The sequence below is a fragment of the Typopeltis vanoorti genome, chromosome 4 (genome assembly GCF_054136105.1).
Source record: "Typopeltis vanoorti isolate ZY-2024b chromosome 4, IOZ_Tvanoo_1.0, whole genome shotgun sequence".
Classification (NCBI taxonomy): domain Eukaryota; kingdom Metazoa; phylum Arthropoda; class Arachnida; order Uropygi; family Thelyphonidae; genus Typopeltis; species Typopeltis vanoorti.
In genome coordinates, this window is record NC_143552.1 from 151,005,884 (window position 1) to 151,027,442 (window position 21,559).

Here is a 21,559-nt window from a genome sequence, read left to right on the forward strand (position 1 = left end):
TCTATTTGGCCTGAATCCAGCTTGTTCTTCACGAAAGTTTTCTTCCACAATTCTTCTCAACCGTTTCTCAAGTATACTTGCATAGATCTTGCCTGCAACACTCAGTAGGGAAACACCTCTCTAATTCTCACATTTAGTTTTATTTCCCTTTTTATATATGGGTACTATGAGAGCTCTACTCCAATCATCGGGAATTCGTCCCTCTGTCCAGGCTTTCTGAACTATGCAGTGCAGCCACTCTAAGACTTTTATACCACCATACTTCAGCATTTCTGGTCGAATATCATCTACTCCTGCTGCCTTTCCACATTTCAAGCCTTTGATGGCTTTTTCTACTTCAAGTATGGATATGTATTCCTGACTGCATGCCTGGTCAGTGTTTTTTATCACTGTGATGTCATCACTGCTTGTTTCATTTAGCAGTTTTTCAAAGTAATTACTCCATACTTCAAGGATATCTTTTTCTCCTGTTTTCATTTCACCTTTATCATCTCTATCTCCTTTTACAGCACTCTTTCCTCCATTCCTAAGCTTCTTCAACAACCTCCAGAATATTTTGCCACCGTCTTGAGATTTATTTTCTATATTCTTGCCAAAGTCCTCCCATGACTTTTGTTTAGCTAGTTTTACACACTGTTTAGCTTTCTTACATTTGTCGCTGTATTCTGTAAGAGTAAAAGCTGACTTATTTGCCAGGAACTTTTGATATGCTTTCTTCTTTTCCTTCACTACCTCTTTAACTTCCTGTGTCCACCAGAGAGTTCTGATTTTTTTATCCTTGCAGACAACCTCACCACATGCCTCTCTGGCTGAATCAATCAATGTTTTCTTCAGAATTTGCCACTGAATCTCCAAGATTTGATTCCTGTTCTCAAACTCTTTCATTTTCTTTTCAATAATCTTTCTGTATTTTAATCTACAGTTCACATCTGAGAGCTGCTCAACTTTTATTCGCTTTAAAACTTTCTTACATGTTATTCTTTTCAATATGAAATTCAATTTTATCCTGCTCAAGACTAAATAGTGATCACTTCCAATTTCAAATCCTCTGTACACTCTGGTGTCCTGCACCAGGGAGAAAACATCACTATCAACAATAACATAGTCAATGAGACTTTTCTTATTCCTAGCCTCTTCTCTTCATGTGAATTTGTGCACATTTTTATGTTGGAACATGGTGTTAGTAATAACCAGTCCATGTCCTGAGCAGAAATCCAACAGATATTTGCCATTATTATAAGCTGTGCTCTTTTCTCCAAATTTTCCCAAAATATTTTTGTATGTCTTGCAATCATTTCCTACTCTGCTATTTAGATCCCCAACAAGGACCAACTTTTCCTTTTTCATTGTGTCAAAAAATGTCAAAAAAAAAATTCCTCCACTTCTACCTTAGTAGAGCCTTCTGTGAGACCATAGGCACAAATAAGTCTCATTGTCCAGTTCCCCATTCTCATATTTGCCCACATTACTCTACTTGAGACTGACTGCCATTCAAGAAGATTAGCCTCGTTTTAGTGTTGAATACTATGGCTACTCCTTCTTTTCCTTGATTGTCATTGCTTGAATATAACATTTTGTATTTATTGCTTAGAAAGATCTCACCAGTTTTGGTCTTTTTTGTTTCAGTCACCCCTATTATGTCTATCTGGTACTTATCTAATTCCTCAGCTAGCTCCATTTCTTTGCCATTCAGGCTTCTTACGTTGATAGTATCAATCTTTAACTCTGGTGATGTTGAGTTGGGGTTTGTTTTCAGATTTGTTCCAGTAGCTGACTTTTCGCTGTTTGCCCTGGTTCCCTGGCGAAAACAACGGGGGCCTTGTTTAACCGGGTGACGCCCCAGCCGGCATGAAATTTTGTCATGTTGTACCATCATTTTTTATTTTGGTTTAACCAATAAGAATACAATTTGGTCGGCTAAATCCCAAATTGCCAGCCCATCCTCGTTCGTTCAGTATCAAAGTAGATACCCAACAGGGTGCACCACGAGATGGTGAGGATTGGACATTAGGTCAGAAGCCCTGGTCGGTTCTCCGCATTCTTTTAAAGGCTATGTGGAGGTCTCCTCTCAGTTATACAGCTTTGACCCTTAAGCACCCCTGCAATTTTTTATTAAGTTCATAATATGGTGCTAAACAAATATCCACTTGTCTCGTGAATTTTCCCGAGCGCTCCATTGAGGGATCATTATCCATAAAATAACTTCCTAACTTTCTTGTCAAGTCCAATCCTTCTGCTAATTTCTTTAACGGATTCATCACAATCAGAAGCTTTGCAGAACTTTCCTCGCCATTTTGGTTCGACACCATCTATTAATTGTACCAGTTCCTCTTTTAAATCTGTTTCTCCATCAATTAATTCACTAATTTCGTTTCAACCATATCGCAAGAGCCCTCTCCACCAAAAACGTGTGCTACGTTTATTATACGACATGGCTCGGTATCCACCGGAGGTACGGAATTTTGTTCCATTATGGCTTCAGGTCATATTTTTTTCCAGCAAGCATTCACCGTAGAGGGTTGTAATTCCTTAATGGACAGAGAAATAATTTTTACACAATTCAATATTGAAAACTCTTTCCATGCTTGAGGCAGTGTCATGTTTGGATTAAGTTCCATTTTTTCCAAAATTAATTGAAATGTTCGCCGAATATAATATGACTTAAATGTTGATATTATTCCTTGGTCGAGTGGTTGAATAAGTGAAGTAATATTAGGCGGCAATAAAGTTATTTTAATATTCGAATGGTTTAAATTTGTTGGGTGGCCTGGTGTGTTATCTAAAATTAGTAGAATTTTGAAGTCCATATTCTTTTTCTTTGTGTAACTTTCTACATCGGGTACAAAACACTTGAAAAACCAATTTTCAAACATGCTAGCTGTAACCCATGCCTTTTTGTTGGCTCGCCAATAAACAGGTAGGATGGACTTGTCGAGCCCTTTCATCGCATGAGGATTTGCACACTAGTTAATAAATGTTGGTTTTGTCATATAATCACCTGATGCATTACTACAAAACAGTAGAGTAATTCTATCTTTGGAAACTTTGAATCCAGGAGCTGATCTTTCACTTTTCGAAATATAGGTGCGTTTTGGCATTTTTTTCCAGTATAACCCTGATTCATCTGCATTGAACACCTGGTCTGCACTGTAACCACCTTCTTTAATGATTTTTAAAAGTTCTGCTGGGTATTTCCGTGCAGCTTCAACATCTGCTGATGCTGATTCTCCCTGGATTTTAAGATTATACAAAGAAAATCGCTTTTTAAAGTTTTCGAACCAACCCTTACTGGCAGAAATCCATGCTGAGAGATTTCTTCTAAAGAATCTTGATCAAGTTCTTTTAAATGTTTATAAACTTTGAGAGCTTTTTGCTTAATAAGTTGTCCATCCAAAGGAATTTTCTTTTGAGTGCAATCTTCTATCCAAATCATTAGAGATTTCTCCGTTTTTTAAAACATCGCGAACACGAACAATGCACTTTGCACTTACCGTTGTCCCAGCAATAACACTTTCTCAGATTTTATGTTCATTTTGTTTGATTGTTCGAATTGTTGATTCATTTAAATTCAGAGTCCCTGCAACAACTCCTGGTTTTTCCCCAATTTTCAACAGATCCAAGATTTTAATTTTTTCTTCGAGAGAAATGAATTTCCTCTTCACTGTTGGTTTTTTCCTTTTCATTGAAGTTTTAGTGGCAATTACAATAAAAATAAACTTTTACATTAAAAAAAATACTTTTACATTACATATGTATGTAACTCACCAGAAAATAAACTGCTCTGCTTGAGAATAACACACTTATGATTTTAAATGCGCTTTCGTGGCAGAAAATGAAGACAATTTTCAACAATAAACACTTTATACAGTAAACCCTAGATGGCGAACCTATGGCACTCATGCCAGAGGTGGCACGTCAATGATTTACAGGTGATATCCTTTTATACACTTATAAATTATTCAAGGTTTTTTAATTGTTACAATACGTACAAGCTGAATTTTGTTTTACACAAGACAGCAGCTATAAAGATGCTTTGGTGCGGTATTAACAAAAGATCGCCTACGCAAAGACAAAAGCAACCAACAAGTGTTGAGTTGAAATGCTAATTCTCTTCAACTGAGTTCCATAACATCTGAAACTGTCGTAACAACATTCACTATTAGTTTTAACACATTCACAACAGGGTGTCATTTATCATTCCATTGGAACTTCTCATTACTGACTGGCTCAACTCACACAAACGTTTCAACCCTTGGTTGAATTTTATGGCTTCTTGTTTGTGTTTGAGGTGGTAGGTGAACTCACACATTCATTATATGGCATGTTTCAATTCTTGGTAGTCTTTTATTTTAAGTTAGCCTTTTTGATCTGTCATAATAACATCGAGAATTTCAAATGCAATAAAAAAACACTTATTTCATATTTGAAAAATTGGATAATAGTTTTTAGTTAGATATTGTGTTTCGGTGCAACATATGGTTTTGCTTAAGTCTATACAGCGTAGTTTCTGTGAGAGGGGAGATGTGATTTATTAGTTAACCCCGTTTTTATTCTGTCTCTAATTGCACTATTTGTTGAGAATGACATAGACTGCAAAAGCCCTCTGTACAGCACCTTATTCAGTGATACAATAAAACTAAATTCGATACTTATAACTGCTTGTGCGATATGGGCAGACACAAATTTAACAAAGATAAAATTTGATTTTTAAGTCCCGCAGTGAAAAATATGAAAAAAATAAATAAAATTAAAAAAATAAAGAGTTACTAGAAATTGTAGACCGCATTATATCGAAATTGTGCTGAACAAGGGATACCACAATTTGTAGACAGCGTTATATTGAAACTGCGTTGTGTAAGTACCGCGTTATACGAGGGTTACCTGTATTGTTAAGTATGTCTAATTCACAGGTTGATTGTGATAATGTCTGAATTAGTGTCATTTAAGTTTTGAATATATTGGAAGAAAGTTGAATGTAATCCCTTCTGGAATACTTATGCATACTTGTAAGCCAAGTTATGTCATAGAAGACACTTTTATATCAAGGCAAAATAGGTTTTTCTGATAGTGAAAGCACTATAGTTCTGTTGCTCAGATAGCAAGTAAATTTGTGTGTTAAAGTGCTTTTGATTAAGTTAATCTTTAATTAACTTTTATGTGCTCTATATCGCATATTTTAGTTTGATAATGAATATGTTTTTTGTTTTGTAACTACCTGGTTCTCGTTCCTTAGCCAGTGCACTATTTCGAAAATATTAACGAGCCTGCGGGAATAGAATATAGTAACAAGCCACGACTTGCATATAAAGAATTGTTATAGAAGTGTTAAATTAATTTTGTCATCTTCTCACCCTGACTTTCAAACATAAAAAGATCAATTAAGTGGCTCAGTCGTTAAAAATCAAATAAATTTCTTAATTGATATCGTGCGATTGCTCAGGGACTGTTACGTTAGTTAGACTTACAACATGAGGTCTAACTAACAACAGAAAAAAAGGGGGGGGACAAGAACAAGTTTAAGTATGTACGCAGATAAATAAACTGATAAACGAAAGACAAAGAAAAGAGATATTTTACACTGGTACTGCCATGTTTAAACTCGGCAGCCAATTTCTTAATTGTCGAAAACGAAGGAGAAGTGTGCCCATAAACGTTTATGAACTTAGAATGAATTTCTTTTGGTATTAAACTTTCTTTTACATAGAATTTTATAACCGCACGATACTCAATTTTATTCATTTCAAGGGATACAGACAACACTTTTTCTTCAGATAGCAAAACAAACTGCTTGATAGAATGACTTGCAATTTCACATGGAATGCTTATGACAGAGGTACCAACTTAGAAAAAAAAAAAAAAAACCTTGCCAATATTGTTACCAACTATTGTCAAGGCCGAGAATATTTCAGACCACCCTCGTATGGTGGTTTATTGATTTTATATTCAAGGATTCTAAAATTACTTGTTTATGGTCTCAATATATTCAGCTGTTTTTCTGAGAAATTTCATTTCAGCTGTTTGAATTCATTTTTGATTCTTCTTTTTTATGGTCCATGTTTCACTTCCATATAATAATTAGTTTAGACGGAGCATTTTATAGTCTGAATCAAGGGTGCTTTAAATAAATATATTATTTATTATCCTGTTTACTTTAACAAAGTTTTATATTTTAATGTCTATATCTTGTTCATCTTCATATGATAAGTTGCATCCCAGGTATTTGAAAGTACAGGTAATCCTCGTATAACACGGTTTCAAGATAATGTGGTCTACAAATTGTAGTAACCTTTGTTCAATGCAGTACTTCTACAACGTGGTTTCGATATAACACTGTTTACAAATTGTAGTAACTCTTTATCTTTTCATATATTTTTCACCATGCAATTTAAAAATCAAATTTTATCTTCATTAAATTTGCGTCTGCCTGTATTGCGGTTGTAGTTATAAGTAGTGAATTTATATTAGGGGAAATACCCTTTAGCACATGTATGTCAATTGTTTACCATATAAAGTGTTTATCTTCATTTTCTACCAAGAAAGGGCATTAAAAATCATAAGTCTGGTAATCTCAAGCTGAGTACTTTATTTTCTAGTAAGTTACATACAGCAATATATAATGTTTTTTTTTATGGAAAAATATTATTTTTATAGTAATGGCCACTTAGAGGTCTTTGGCGATATGGTTGAAAACGAAATTAGTGAATTAATTGACAATGAAACAGTTTTAAATGAGAAGGAACTGATACAATTAATAGATGACATCGATTAATTGTATCAGTTAGTAAGAAAGTTTGGAAGTTATTTTACGGATAATGATCCCTCAATGGAGCTCTCCAGAAAATTCACGAGACAATTTGATATTTGTTTAGCTCCACATTATGAACTTAATAAAAAATTGCAGCATAGTGGTAAGCAAGGTCTTATTACTGGCTTCTTGATAACTAAACCAGCCAAAGTATGCAATGAGAATTATACGAATGATATCCAAGAGATTTCAAGTGATGACGATGTCCAGCCACTCCTAAATGAAGAACATCTACGAAATGTGAAATGTTATTTTTGAAGACAATGATGACGATTAAAATATGCACTTTATTTTATTTTGCCTAAAGCATTTATGCATTATGTGCAATAAAGTTTACATAAAATTTGTAATTTTATAAGTTTATACTATGCATTTGTTTCATAGTTTATATGTTTTCTTAACTTACATGAATTACCTGGATTAAATAAAAATATTTTTTTATTGGCTATGTCGTTGTTTATATCATTTAAAAAAAAAAGATTTCGGAACATAAACCTACTTTTCCTATGTAATCTGAGTCTTTCATAATGCGATTTATATAACAGGAGATTTCTGTGGAAGCTAACATCCACGTTATACGAGGGTCACCTGTATTTACTTGTTCAAATATTTTATTACTGTCACTATTTTACTTGTTATTGGATTTTCTCCTTTGAAAGCCATTATTTTCATTTTTACTTTTGATATTCTCATATTATATTGTTCTGAAATTTCATGTAATGATTTTAGTGATTTCAGTAGATGTGTGTATCTGATGTAGCTGATACAATTTGATCACCTGCAAATAATAGTATATCTATTTTTATTTGTGGATATATTTATATAATAAATGGATTATGCTGTTTCTGGATTGTTATAATTTTATTTTATTTATCAATTCTGCTTTTTTTTTTTTTTTATAAAAGCAGAAGTGATAAGGTACATCCTTGTCGTACTCCTCTTCATATATGTCTTTCCATTCCGATATTTGTTCTAATTTGACTGCTGTTTTATTTCTTATATTTCTGGAATAGACTGTAAGAGCTGGTTTGGTATATTTAGATCAGTTAATATTTTAAATACCTTTTGTCTGTTAATTTTATCAAAGGCTTTTTTTCATAAAATCTTTTCATCAGTGAAGGCCATGTATGTTTCTTTTTGAAATTGTTGCTTTTCAGTTAATATGCTTAGTCTATACAAGATCGACCTTTTTTAAATCCATTCTGTTTTTCTAATAGTTTTCCCTCTACAATACTGTTTAGTTTCTCTCTTAATATTTTTGCATGTATTTTGTAACCTGCATTTAGCAGGCTAGTTCCCATATTCCATATAAAAAAGAAAATAAAGATGACTAGTTCCCATATTCCAGTCATCTTTATTTTCTTTTTTATAAATTGTGATACCACTGTTTTTTTCCCCCAAGAGTTTAGAGTTTTTCCAGAAATTCAGACCATGTTAAAGAATTTCAAAAGTCTCATGAAAATTTTCATTTGCATTTTTGTACAGCTTCATGTTTATATTGTCTTCTCCTGGTATTTTCCTATTTTTGATCTTATTTATTGTATTTTTAGTTCTTACATAATATGTTCTGTTAGATCATTCTCTGTTTCTGGGAATGATCTAATCTTGTGTAACATTTCTGAGAATGATTAAAAGTTTACTTCTCTATTATCATCAGTCCAAAGATTGTGAAATTAAGTTACCTGTTTTTATAAATCAATTGTTTTTTTTTATCTTTTCTTTTATTTCTTTGTTCATGTATTTTATAATTTTATAGGTTTTTGATTTTAGTTATATCCTTCTCTATGTTTTTAACTTCTCTTTTTGCAGTTGCACTGTTTCTTTTATACTCTATTTTTGCTTCTACTGTCTTGGAATTGAGCCATTTCCAATAACTCTTTTTTGCTTTTATTGTCTTTTCTACTGAGAGTAGAAGTACATTTAATTGAGCAGTTGCAAAGGCACTTCAAAAAAAAAAAAAAAAAAAAAAAAACCTGCTGATTCCATGTTACTTCATAGGGCTTATGCCACTTGCTTCCCAAATGAGCACATAACATTCTCAGTGATATATGAAGTACTGATACTTTATAATTGCCCTTCAATATTAATTTCACAGTTCTTCTTTGGAGAGTAGGTAAAGATGCATTCAAAAACTTTTCCGAGATCAGAGAATTCAACCGCATAGTTTTTTACTCCATGACTAGTATTCCCATTACCTGATGAGAGTTGTGACAAAATGGCTACTTGGTATAACGATTGCATGTTACAGTAATAGTGTAATATCGCATAGGGACACTTTCAAGTATACAAAAAATAATATACATATATTCTTGTAATCTCCAAGGATTACAGCATGCTATAAGCAAACTGACTGTTTAAATATATTTAATTCTCCTTTTGTACAGCCACCACTTAACCATGGCAGTTCTGAGAGTATAACACGTGCAATTACACTAATAACTGCAACAAATGTATATATATATATATATATATATATATATATTTATTTAAATGACTATCAACCGAACTTAATTCTTTATGAAATTCACATTCAGTGTATATTGCACTAAAAATCAAATATGATATGTAAATCACAATTATGTAAGATTCTTACATGATGAGTTTAAGAGAAGGTATGACAGCTGGTGTGAATGTATGGCCTTCCTCGATGAGTCTTTAATTATCTGGAAGTCTCATATATTAAGACAATGAAAATAGCTTGATAACCCAGTAATTTCTTGGTATCTTTAATTTATAATATAACCTAGTGAAAAAACTTTTGACGTCTATCTCTAATCCAAAGTATTTTAATTATAAGATCTGACACCTTTGTAGATGTAACTACTTGTGTATGTAAATATGACTTCAGCATTACTTCAACGTCGGTATCACTTCTAGATCATTCATCATTATTTTTGTTTTTTCTCTATTTATTTTTAATCCAATTACTCTGGAGGCTTCATTTAGCTGATTTAGCCTTTCTTCCAGATCCTCAAGATTATCTGCTATTAGGACAATGTCATCTACAAATTTCAGATGATGCAGCCTTTCTCCATTTATGTTTATTCCTTTTGTTTCCTAATCAAGGCTTCTAAAGACTTCCTCTAGTGCAGCTATAATGGGAGATATGGTGTCGCCTTGCCAGATGCCTTTTTCTATTGGGAACTTTTCACTGTTTTTATATAATTTAATTATAGAAGTTGCATTATTGTAAATATGTTTTAGTATTTCAATATATACTTTCTCAGTTCCCTGGGTTTCAAGTGCTTTTAGTGTTGCAGATATTTTAACTGAATCAAATGCTTTTTTTCATAGTCTATATAGGCCAGACATAAGGGTTTATTGTATTCAGTTGATTTTTCAATGAGCTGCCTTAATGTGAATATGGTTCAAAGTATTTTAATTCTTTCTAAATCCAGCTTGTTCACAGAATTGCATTCCCTCTAGTTTAGATTTCATTCTATTATTTATATATTTTGTGAAAATTTTATATATGGTGGGGAGTAGGCTTATAGGTCTGTAGTTTTTAATTTCTTCCTTATTGCCTTTTTTAAAAATTTATATTAGAATTGAATTGTTCCAATTTTTTGGAATTTTTCTGTTTTAGGCATTTATTGAAGAGTTTACTCCACTGTTTGATGACAGGGCTTCCTCCCAGTTTTAAGAAGTCTACCATTATGCCATCTTCTCCTGGGGCTTTTCCATTCTTCATTTCTCGCAGTGCCATTTCCACTTCGCCTTGTAAGATCTCAGGGGCATTATGTTCTTCCTCACTCGAGTTATCCATAGATGATTCTTGGATGTCACGGTCTTTGTCTTCATAGAGTTTTTTGTAAGTTCACCATTTTTTCCTCTTACAGCAGCTATTTCTTTTATTCCAACTGATAATGTCCGTCTTAGGACCTTCATATTACTATTGTTTTCTGTTGTTTCTTTAATTTTCCTAGTATTATATGATCTAAGTTCATGTTTCATCCTTTTACATATAGTTTTACAGATTCCACATATTCTATTTTATTGGTGTCATTCAAATCTCTTTTCTTCATCAGATCTAAGGTTTCCTGTCTTAGTTTTTCCTCTCTTTGGTGCTTTTTTTACAACTCCTATTTCTAGTGCACAATTCAAGATAGATTTTGTTAATATTTCATTAACATTATCGATGGTAGTAGCTGTGTATAGCTTTTTTAGTTCATTTTTGAGTGATTCTCTATAACAGCTTTTATTGTGGTAGAGGTTTTTTAGATTCAATAAATTGGACTTTTCGTATGAGCTTATTCCGTTCCCATTTTTTGTTGATCCATACTTTTGCCCTTACTAGTCTGTGGTCACTTCCTGTATTAAATCTATTAAGCAATTCATTATTATTTATTATATATCTTCTGTTGGAGAGGATGAAGTCCTATTATACAACTCCTATTTCTATCACAATTCAAGATAGATTTTGTTAATATTTCATTAACATTATCGATGGTAGTAGCTGTGTATAGCTTTTTTAGTTCATTTTTGAGTGATTCTCTATAACAGCTTTTATTGTGGTAGAGGTTTTTTAGATTCAATAAATTGGACTTTTCGTATGAGCTTATTCCGTTCCCATTTTTTGTTGATCCATACTTTTGCCCTTACTAGTCTGTGGTCACTTCCTGTATTAAATCTATTAAGCAATTCATTATTATTTATTATATATCTTCTGTTGGAGAGGATGAAGTCTATTTCATTGTAAGTTTGTCCATTTTCAGTTGATTTTCTTCTTGAAAAAGCTGTTCATAATAAAGAGGTTATTTTCTTCTGCGAATTCAATAAGTCTTTCTTCTCTTTCATTCCTTTGTCCAAATCCAAATTTACTAATGGAGTTCAGATGGTCATCTCTGCTTCCAATCTTGGCATTAAAGTCACCCATTATAATTATGTAGAATTCTTTAGAATTATTTAATGTGGCTTCTAATGTTTCATAGAAATCTTCTCTCTCTTCATCTGGATGGTCTGTAATTGGGGCATATACTTGTATAATTTTCATTTGGTATCTTTTATTTATGAAGAGACTTAGTTTAGTTATTCTTGATGTTATTTTATTAACAAACAGGACATTGTCCTTGATTGTTTTATTTATTAGGAATCCTACACCACCAGTTGAGTTTCTATCACATTCACAGTGGTAGAGTAGATGTCCATCTGTTAATCGCATGAGCATTTCTTTTTTCCTTCTTATCTCTGAAAGGCCCACAATGTCCCATTTTATATGGTCCAATTCCTTGATCAGTTCTTCCAATCTATCATCATCCCGTAGAGATCTGCAGTTATATGTTCCTACTAATATCCTTCTATCGCTGTGCACTATAGGTGGACTTATTGAAGCTAGTGGAGACTGTAGCATATTTTTTTGACCTTTTTTCATTAAATTTCCTGAAAAGAAATCTTAAGATATAGTGGCCATCACTGTAGTTTGTACCACTATATAACTAACTACACTAACCACTATATGCATTGCAACCTCAATATTGTTATACCTGGAGGGAGAAGTTCTGCTGATTGTTATATGATATATGAATTATGCTGTATTCTGTAATCATACAATTTCAGTTTTATTAGGCTTACATACTTACTGTACTAAATGCAGAAAATGATTTGTGTAATATTAAAAACCAAATTCTCAGTTTTTTTAAGACTTCCAAATCTAATAACATTTCTTTTGTGTTTTCTATCCCACTGAGACAGTTAATAAATACCAGTGTACAAAAACATTTTATCTCCCCCCCCCCCCAAAAAAAAGAAAGAAAAGGCATCCACTAAATATTGATGAATACATTTATAAAAAATTAGCCCACCTAGTGGAAGGGAAGACATGATATAAGGTTAAGTGAACTCCTTCCTAATGTCATTCTGAACATGTTGATTTATGCATATAAGATTCCATTTACACCATACAGAACAGTTCGAACAGTTTTTTCCCCATGGTATATTATTTTTTTTTTTATTTAAAAAAAAGCATGTGTAGCTCAGAGAAAGTGGCATTTGCACTCCATGACAACTGGCCACTTGATGAAAGACCTAGGTTCAATATTAATCATCAACTAGAGGATGACTAATACATATAAGTAATGTTTTCTAAGCCTTTTTTGAACAGTTCAAAAAATGCAGTTGATATTTTCATAGTTATCAGACCTATTTTTACATCATACCATCATTTCCTTCAATTCTAATTACTGACTGACAACTTAAATATAGACTGTATTGCTCTATATAATGTTCCATTCACCTCATATAATTGTACTGTTTTGAAAAGCTTATCTCTGGGCACCTTGTCATATGCTTTTTCCACATCTACAAAACTGTTTGTAGGGTTTGGATTATAGAATCATGCTAATATTCTATAATCCAAACCATATTCTCCAATTTATGCAACAGTCTACCATGCTGTATTCTGTCAAAAGCCTTAAAAAAAATCCAAAAGTATCATGGTGTATCCATTTTCCTTGTCTAGTTCAATGATAACATTGTTATAGAATGTGAGTAACTTCCTAAAGCATGACCTTCACTTAGTAAACTAATGCTGCTCAATGAAAAGTACAGATTCACTGTCAATGGTATTTTGATATCTCTTACTACTTTTTGATAAGAGATCAAAAAGTGGTATATGGGGGATATAAATCTACAAGATATAAGGTAACCAGTGGTGTACTACAAGGATGAGTGCTTGGTCCACTGTTATTTAATCTGTACCACCTTAATCATATTGGGAAGGATTTGTCAAGTGACATACAGCTATTTGCTAATGATACAGAGATAAGTAGGGTAATCAGGAATGTTGCTGATTTGCAGTACTTGCAGAATGATTTCAATAGGCTGGAAATGTGGACATGGGAAAGTGGATGTCAGTTCAATGTCAATAAATATAAAGTCATTCACTTTTGGGGGATAAAATATCCAATGTTGTATTATATTGGTGGGATTATGCTTGAAGAAACTGTTGAGGCTAGGGATCCTGGAGTGTTACTAGATAGGAAGTTGAAGTTCAGGAACCATGTGGCAAAGATTGCAAATACAACTCAAAAGATAATTGCAATGCTCAAATGAATGTCCACATGTAAAGATAAGGATGTTATTTTGCCTCTTTACAAGGCCTTGATAAGACCTCACTTGGACTATTGTGTGCAGGTCTGGTCTCCTAGTTTTCGTTGTGATTGTGATACGTTGGAGAGAGTGCAAAGGAGAGTGTTAAAAATGATATCAGGAACATGGAATACTGATTATGAAGACAGATTAAGAATTTGTAGACTGCAGACACTAGCAAACAGGAGAAAGAGGAGTGATATGATTGAGACTTACAATCTTCTGAAAGGGTCTTACAAGATTTGAGTTTATTTTAATTTTCTATCCTTCCTAATAATATAGTACCCTTTACACTCAATACCAGTTAGTATATCTGATTTTGATAACCAGGTCTCACTAATGCCTACAACCTGAGGTCCCAACATATTGACCAAGGCAACAAACACTACCCCTTTGTTTGTGATACTCCTGGCATTTGTGTACAGACATAATAAGCTACCTGCATGTTCTTTTGTATACTCTTGTCTGTAGTTTGTGTTACAGAATTGCACCTTGCAGATCTCTGTTCTTCTCTAGTGCCTTATATATATATATATATATATATCTTTGCACACATTTGATTTGTCCAACTCAAATGAACACAAAGTCGAAATCCTTCTCTACTCGCAATCATATCCATGATAATGACCATTTTCATTATTAACACAGTTACATAACATTTTTGCTCTTACACTCTCTGTGTTATTTCTAATACCACTTATTAGTTTTTCTTATACAAATCTGATCTTCCCTCAAACTCACTCGACACATCCTAAATCTCGCATCCATTCCTTGTACACAGCCTATACATCGAATTGTTTACCATCATAGCCCTTCTTAATTCATTTGTATCATATCTAGATAATATACTTACGATTTTCACTTTCTCAGTCTTCACTCTTGCTTCTTCCAACAATTCTTTTGTTTCTCTCTTATACTAAACTTATCGCTAGTTCAGTTATTAGTACCTACTACAATTACAATCTCATTTACTTTTCTTTTCTGTTTTTCAATTGCATGTGCTATATTTTTAATTTTTGCTCTGGGAAAACTTGGAATTATAACCCACTCATCAACAACATGTTTTATCATAGATTCACCATATACCAAATAATATCCTTCTTTTTACAATCAAGGTTACTTGCCTGATTTTCATTATTTATTAACTTACCTGATTCATGCTTTATTTCTTATTCTGCTGTTTAATTTTTTTTTCCTTCTTATTTTCATTCAAACCACTTGACTTCTGTAATTCTAACTTTGTCTTTCTTATAATCTGCTTTAACTTTGCTATTTTGGAGGCTAATTCATTTTCAATAACTTCCTCAATATCTTCAGTATTCTCCTTAGCAGGGCAAGCCTTCTTATCCTCAACTTTGCTCTTCATAACATTATGTTTCTTGTCTGTTTTTGGTGCCATTTAAAACTATATTTAATATTTCAATATCTTAACAAAAATGTTATAAAATACTAAAATGTACAGGAATATACTATAAAACACTGTTTTTCTAAGGGAATAAACAAAACAGATAAATATCACCAATTTTACAAGAGCACTAAATTCAGTATCCAATCACAATATAGCCTCGAACCAAACTCCAACATGATTTTAACAAAGATTTGTGTGTGTGTGTGTGTGTGTGTGTGTGTGTGTGTGTGTGTGTGTGTGTGTGTGGTGACATTTTTTTAATGCATTCATAAATTCATATTTATTTAACTAATATAGAATTCTTCTCCGAGGAGCTGATTTAACCCTGGTGTATGGCAGAAGATATGGCATGGTGGGAAGAAATGGTATTGGAAAAAGTACTCTTCTTAAAATGATATCAAGGTAGTGACTGTATTTCATTTTTAGGATTTACATTAAAGATTGTATTTTTATATCCAGCTATATCAAAATATATAATAATTTATTAAATGATGAATATTGTCTACTATTTACTGTGAATATGTGACATATTTTGATTAATATATTAAATTTTTAATTTGAATCAACATTCTTTGATGAAGTCCAAAACCAGAGAAGATGCTTACGTATTTATGTTGACAGAGATGGGGAGGAGGGGTTAAAAGCACATACATTTTGTGTGTGAAGTCAGTTTCTTTTAGTCACTACATTTGGTCCAACATCTTCCTCTGCTTATACTTCCTGTCAGTCAGTTTAGTAGCTCTGGATGTATAGCCAAGAGGTCAGAGGAATGCCCTAGCCTCCAGTATTAGGCACTACTAAGTGGTAGTTGAATTTCATCTGTTGGTTTAATACTACCACCTTGCTTACTGCAGGCTTGAACTGCTGAAAAACCAAGTTTGGCCTTCCCATCAATGTCCAGGTTTACTTTTCTTTCCCCATTTCTTCTAGAAAGCAGTATAAGTGATGTTTTCAAAGTTATGTTGCAACATCACGGAGAGGCATAATTTTTCTTCTTTTTGATAGTAAACTAATATATACAATAATGAACAAATAATAATGCCTTAGGAGACTTTCTGATCAGCTAGTGAATATTCTTGCTTCCTGTTGCACTGAGTTAGGTGTGTGTGGTGGACACTGTTAATGCTACATTTTATGTGGAGTAGTTGGGCAAAATTCTTCATGTGTGTTTGTGGCTTAGCAAACAATCCATTGCTGCATATCCTATAATTTCAATCTTAACTAAAACCAGGATTGAAGGGGAGCAGACTTTCCAGATTTGCTTCATTAATATAACTCTCACTATAGCAAACTCCAGGGGATCATAAGACTAGTTTATTATGATATTGTTTGCTGTAGTGAGAGTTAACTGTGCATCATCCTAGTTCCATCTACATTGATTCCATTTCTATCTCCAATCTACAAAGCTTCTTCTACTGTTTCAAACAGGAATATAACTATCATGAATAGCTGTTCATTTTGCTTTACCCAATTACAGATTCTTCGATTCATATAACTTATTTCATAGCCTTAACTCACCAAACCACAGAAGAAGAAAATAAATATTCATAATTTATTAAACTATTGATATTTTGCTTGATTTCAAACTTGCTTTTTTCAGAATACAGAAGCACTTGCAGTAGAACACCAAGCGCTACAATCAAGTAATGGATGCATTTCAAACCATAATTGTAGAGGGGATGAAACTGACATCTATCTGTAGAATACCTAGCTATAGAGAACACTGTGATACGACTTAATTACCTTTTTATTTTTGTGTTACACTATGAATTGTTTTTTATCTGATTGTAGAGCCTTGTGCGTTAAGGATAGTTGTTTGCAGGTTTCAAATTAATATAGTGAAATAAGTTATAATATGAATGTAGTTGATACTGTGGCAACTTCTATAACGAACTCATCCATGTTAACAAACTATTGAACAGTCTTAACCAAAGACTGGGTACAATGCTGATAAAAGAAATTCTCTTTAGCACTCTGTTCCTGCGGGCTGTAGTGAGAGTTGACTGCAATAGCCAATATATAAATCTTGCTACATGCCACTCTTTTTGTCAGAGATTGTATTTATGCATATGTTCACTCTGATTTTTGATTGTTGGGTAAAACTCTCTGCTTCATTCTATTAAATTCATTTGCTTGCTCTACTACTTTTCTAATCATTCTGATCTTTCCGATTTAGTTATTTATTTAAACTTTGATTTTTCCACTCCAAAAAACTTGATATTAATTTTCAATCCAGATCAGAACACTGCTGGATGAAGGTCTCCCCCAGTTTTCTCAATTCAATTCTGTTTTCAGCTTTTCTTATCTATTGCATTTCAACAATCCTAACAATTTTATATTGCCATGTTTTCCTTAGTCTTTCCTCTTTGTCTACTGCCTATTCATACATCTCCATTCTGTCAATAATTTAGGAAATCTTGCATTGTTATATCTTGCAATTTGTCCAGTCTATCTCCATTTTGAATGCATGTACTGAATTCAATGTTACTGAAGTCCTGTACACCTGTTTTTTTTTTATCTTATGAAATGGGAGGGTATCCTGTTTTTCTGTGTCACACCAAGCATATTCTTTTCTGAGTAACTTTCATTTTGTGAATTATATTTGAATTTAGCTCCCGGTTTACCTGCTATATGTAATTACAGGTAAGGCACAATGTTTTAAAAGCTTTCTGCTTCAGACTAATGGGACTATTACTTGAAGATATCTTTCATCTTTCCAAAAAGCCATTCAACTAGTTGTATCCTTCTTTTTATTTTAATTATGTTATTTCATTAAATTATGTCCATCTTTAATTTTTGTAATTTGTCTAAAATAAACATGAATTTATCCTCTCCTCTCCACTTCTCTGTCTTCCAGTATAATACTTTTGGTGTTAAACTGTCATTCATCATTACTTTTGTTTAAATGAATCTTCAACCCAAGTTGACTGGACCTCTTAATTTCATTTCTAGGTTTTCTGTATCCTCTGCTAAGAGAACTATATCATCATCATCAAAACACATAGGAGCTAGAATCTTTCCATTAATTTTAATTCCTACATTCTTCCATTTCAATTCTTGAAAAACTTCCTCTAAGGCAGATGTAAAGAGTGTGGGAGATATTGTTCTTATTCCTCTTTTTATTGGAAAATTTTCACTTTTCTTATGCAGTTTAATAACTGAAGTGGTATGACTATATATGTATTTCAAGTTTACTACATGTTTCTTCTATTCCCTGTTTTAACAGTGATTCTAGGATAGTTGAGGTTTTGATGGAGTCAGATGCTTTTTCAAAGTCCACAAAGACTAAACAGAGAGGTTTATTTTATTCATTTGTCTTTTCTGTAATTTGCTTAAGACTATGGATGTGACCATTGATACTGTAATCATGTCTGAACCCTGCCTGCGCCTCCGATTGTATATATTATTATTATTGCACGGGTACATCCACAAAGTCCTAAGATTCATCATGGGGGAGATCCAAACTATCAGCACAATATCTGACTCAGACAATCCATTCCATTCATTCACCACTCTCCAAGTAAAAAAAAAATCTAGTCCTCACGACCTTGTTAACCACACTCTTACCCAACTTCCAGGGATAACCTCTTGTTCTGCTCCCCGTAGCCAATTGCTGAAACATTACCCCTTCATCAATCCTATAAAATTCTTTAAGTAACATTAACATTTCTATCATATCCCTCCCCCTTTCGCTTATCAACCAACTTTTGCAATCCAAAAATCCTCAAAGTATCCTCGGGAGCATTCTACAAATTACTCACCTGGTCACTTGTTTCTGGATCTTCTCCACAACTTCCTCATCCCCGAGAAACATAAGTGATCAGACCTGAGCACAGTAACCTAAATGTGGTTGTATCAATCCTTTATAAAGAGGAATGATGACTACCTCATCCCTGTTTGTCAGTGTGTCCTTCAATATTCAAGTAATCCTGTGAGCTACCCTGGCCACTTTAGCGGTGCTTTAAACTTCAACTCGCTATCTACCACTATCCCCAAATCCCTGACTTCAATGTGGTACATAGCTTGTAATCTTTGTATCCCAAAAGGCATAACTTTACTCTTTTCCACATTAAATTGACATCCATTATGTTTTGCCCATACTGTCAGCCTATTCAAATCAAGCTCTCTACATCATCATAATTAAATGTTACCCTACCCAACTTTGTATCATCATCATCAAACAACTGAATATCTACCTTCAAATGATTGCCTGTATCATCTAACTACAAATTAAACTGCAGTGGACTGATCACAGAGGCCTGCAGTACACCACTGATCACCTGCCTTCTAATGGATACTTCCGTGTGTTGAGGCTTAAGTCCTGTGAGGACATCATGTTGGAGGTTTAATGAAATATTTTCAGTACTGGGAAAGGATTAAAACTAATTTTAATGCTTCCAATATTTCGTCTCAGTCACTGAGACATCTTCAGGGATTAAAAATAACTTTTGCAACAACACACTCAAATACAATACTAAGTGAAGCATGTGGATGACTCTAAAGTCTTCTCTAGGTGGTGCACCATCAATGGACGTTTGTAGATGGCCTAGGATATAATGTGGGATCTCTGATAATTAATGTTTCCCAAATTTTGGGAAGTTTTATGCAACCATATTTATTTAAATTTGATTGATTTCTGAGTGCTGCTGCAGATTCTAAAAACAGTTTTTCTTTTTTGAATTTACTATGGTGGAGCATGGTGGTTTTTCTCCAGGAGATCCTGTGGGTTATATCAAAAACATGGTCTGCAAGGCCAGATTGACCATAGTCATGATTGCAGATGTATGATTTGTGTTCTATAAACAGATAGTTACTGATCTGCCATCTGTCTGAAGTAAGCCAGCTTGGAGGAACAGGTTGCTCTATATACTTCAGGCACTGAGAGAGGAGGGAGCTGATCTTTGGTGAAACAGATAAGGGTAGTAAGTTTACAGTGGGGCTTAAACGCTGTGTGTAGGTTGTACTTTTTTAAAGACCCTGTCTATTTTGTCTGATGTTCCACAGATGTAAGATATGATGGTGGTGGTGGCATTTCTGAAGTTCTTCTGAAGAGATGGCTGGGGAATGGGGGTGGATCTAATTATTTTTTTAATTCTGTAATCACTGTAGCCATTGGAAAGGAAGGTGTTGTGTATGTGGTTGAGTTTGGTTGAAAGGGAGGTTCCACTGGAACAAAGCTTGTGGGCTGTATTGGTTAGAGTGCTGAAAATATTCCATTAAACCTCTAACATGATTTCCTCACAGCAATTAAGCCTCAACACCTGGATTCTAATCATTCATACTGAAGAAATAACACAAATCAAGACAATATGGTAAGTCAAAACTATGCTTATCTAGGCAATGAAATCAACTCGCCTTTTTAAAAAGATGTCGGGACACAAGTGATACTTAGCTGCGTTAAACTAAAAATCATATTTCATTAAAAAAAAAAAAGCCCTCCACATATATAAACGTGCCAGCCTTGCACTATTACAAGAGTAGGTTGCTGCAACGCGTACCAGTCTCTCTCTGCGACAAACACTGACATCGGCTTGCTACAACCAGATCTCTCCGCTATCCCCAACCCTGAACTTTGGTCCATTCTCTCGGACATCTCAGAAGCTTCCATGTGGAAAGAATTCCACAAAATAAAAATAAGCACATCAGAAAGTTTAACAACCTGTTTAAATCGAAACCACTGCAAGTTCAACCGCTCCAGACAGTAGTAAATCTATCTTCAAAAAGACTCAACAAAGATGCTGTCAGTGTGCCATAAGCCTCTGCCACAATTTTGATGTTGTTGCACCGAAAGAAGTGCCGGTGCTAGATATAATGTACAACATCAAATGCAGAATCTGTCACTTAGTACCAGAAACAGCCAATAACATGATACTTGACGTTGCCAACATCCTTGCCCAGTTGTCACCTCCAATAAGTAATTTATCTTCCAGACAACTCACTGCCCTCAGAAAATAACGCAAAGAAAAAAGTATCGTCATCACCAGATCGGGTAAGAGTAATGCCACAGTCGTCCTTAATGTCACAGAATATAATTAAAAAATGGAGATTCTTCTAGATCGCGCTACCTATATCCCACTAGAACATGATTCCACAAAAACTCAAGTTTTGTGGGAACATGTTCTTTTCTTTTCCTCCTGGCTGCCACACATTGCAAAAAAAACTCAGACCTGTCGGTTCTCACCCCCCCCCCCCCCCCGAATATATGGTTTACGAAAAATCCACAAACCTATTTCTCCCCTCTAAGACCTAAATAGATGCCA

The 21,559-nt window shown here is 33.7% G+C and overlaps 1 protein-coding gene across 3 annotated transcripts in view; it reads left to right on the plus strand.

The window, feature by feature from the left end:
- Positions 1-21,559, plus strand: part of LOC150107754 (ATP-binding cassette sub-family F member 3) — a 346,459-nt gene that overhangs the window by 154,616 nt on the left and 170,284 nt on the right. For all 3 annotated transcript variants that reach the window (XM_090391512.1, XM_090391514.1, XM_090391513.1), the window contains one exon: positions 15,597-15,701. In XM_090391512.1, coding sequence (XP_090247638.1) covers positions 15,597-15,701 — 105 coding nt within the window. The remainder of the gene's footprint in view (positions 1-15,596; positions 15,702-21,559) is intronic.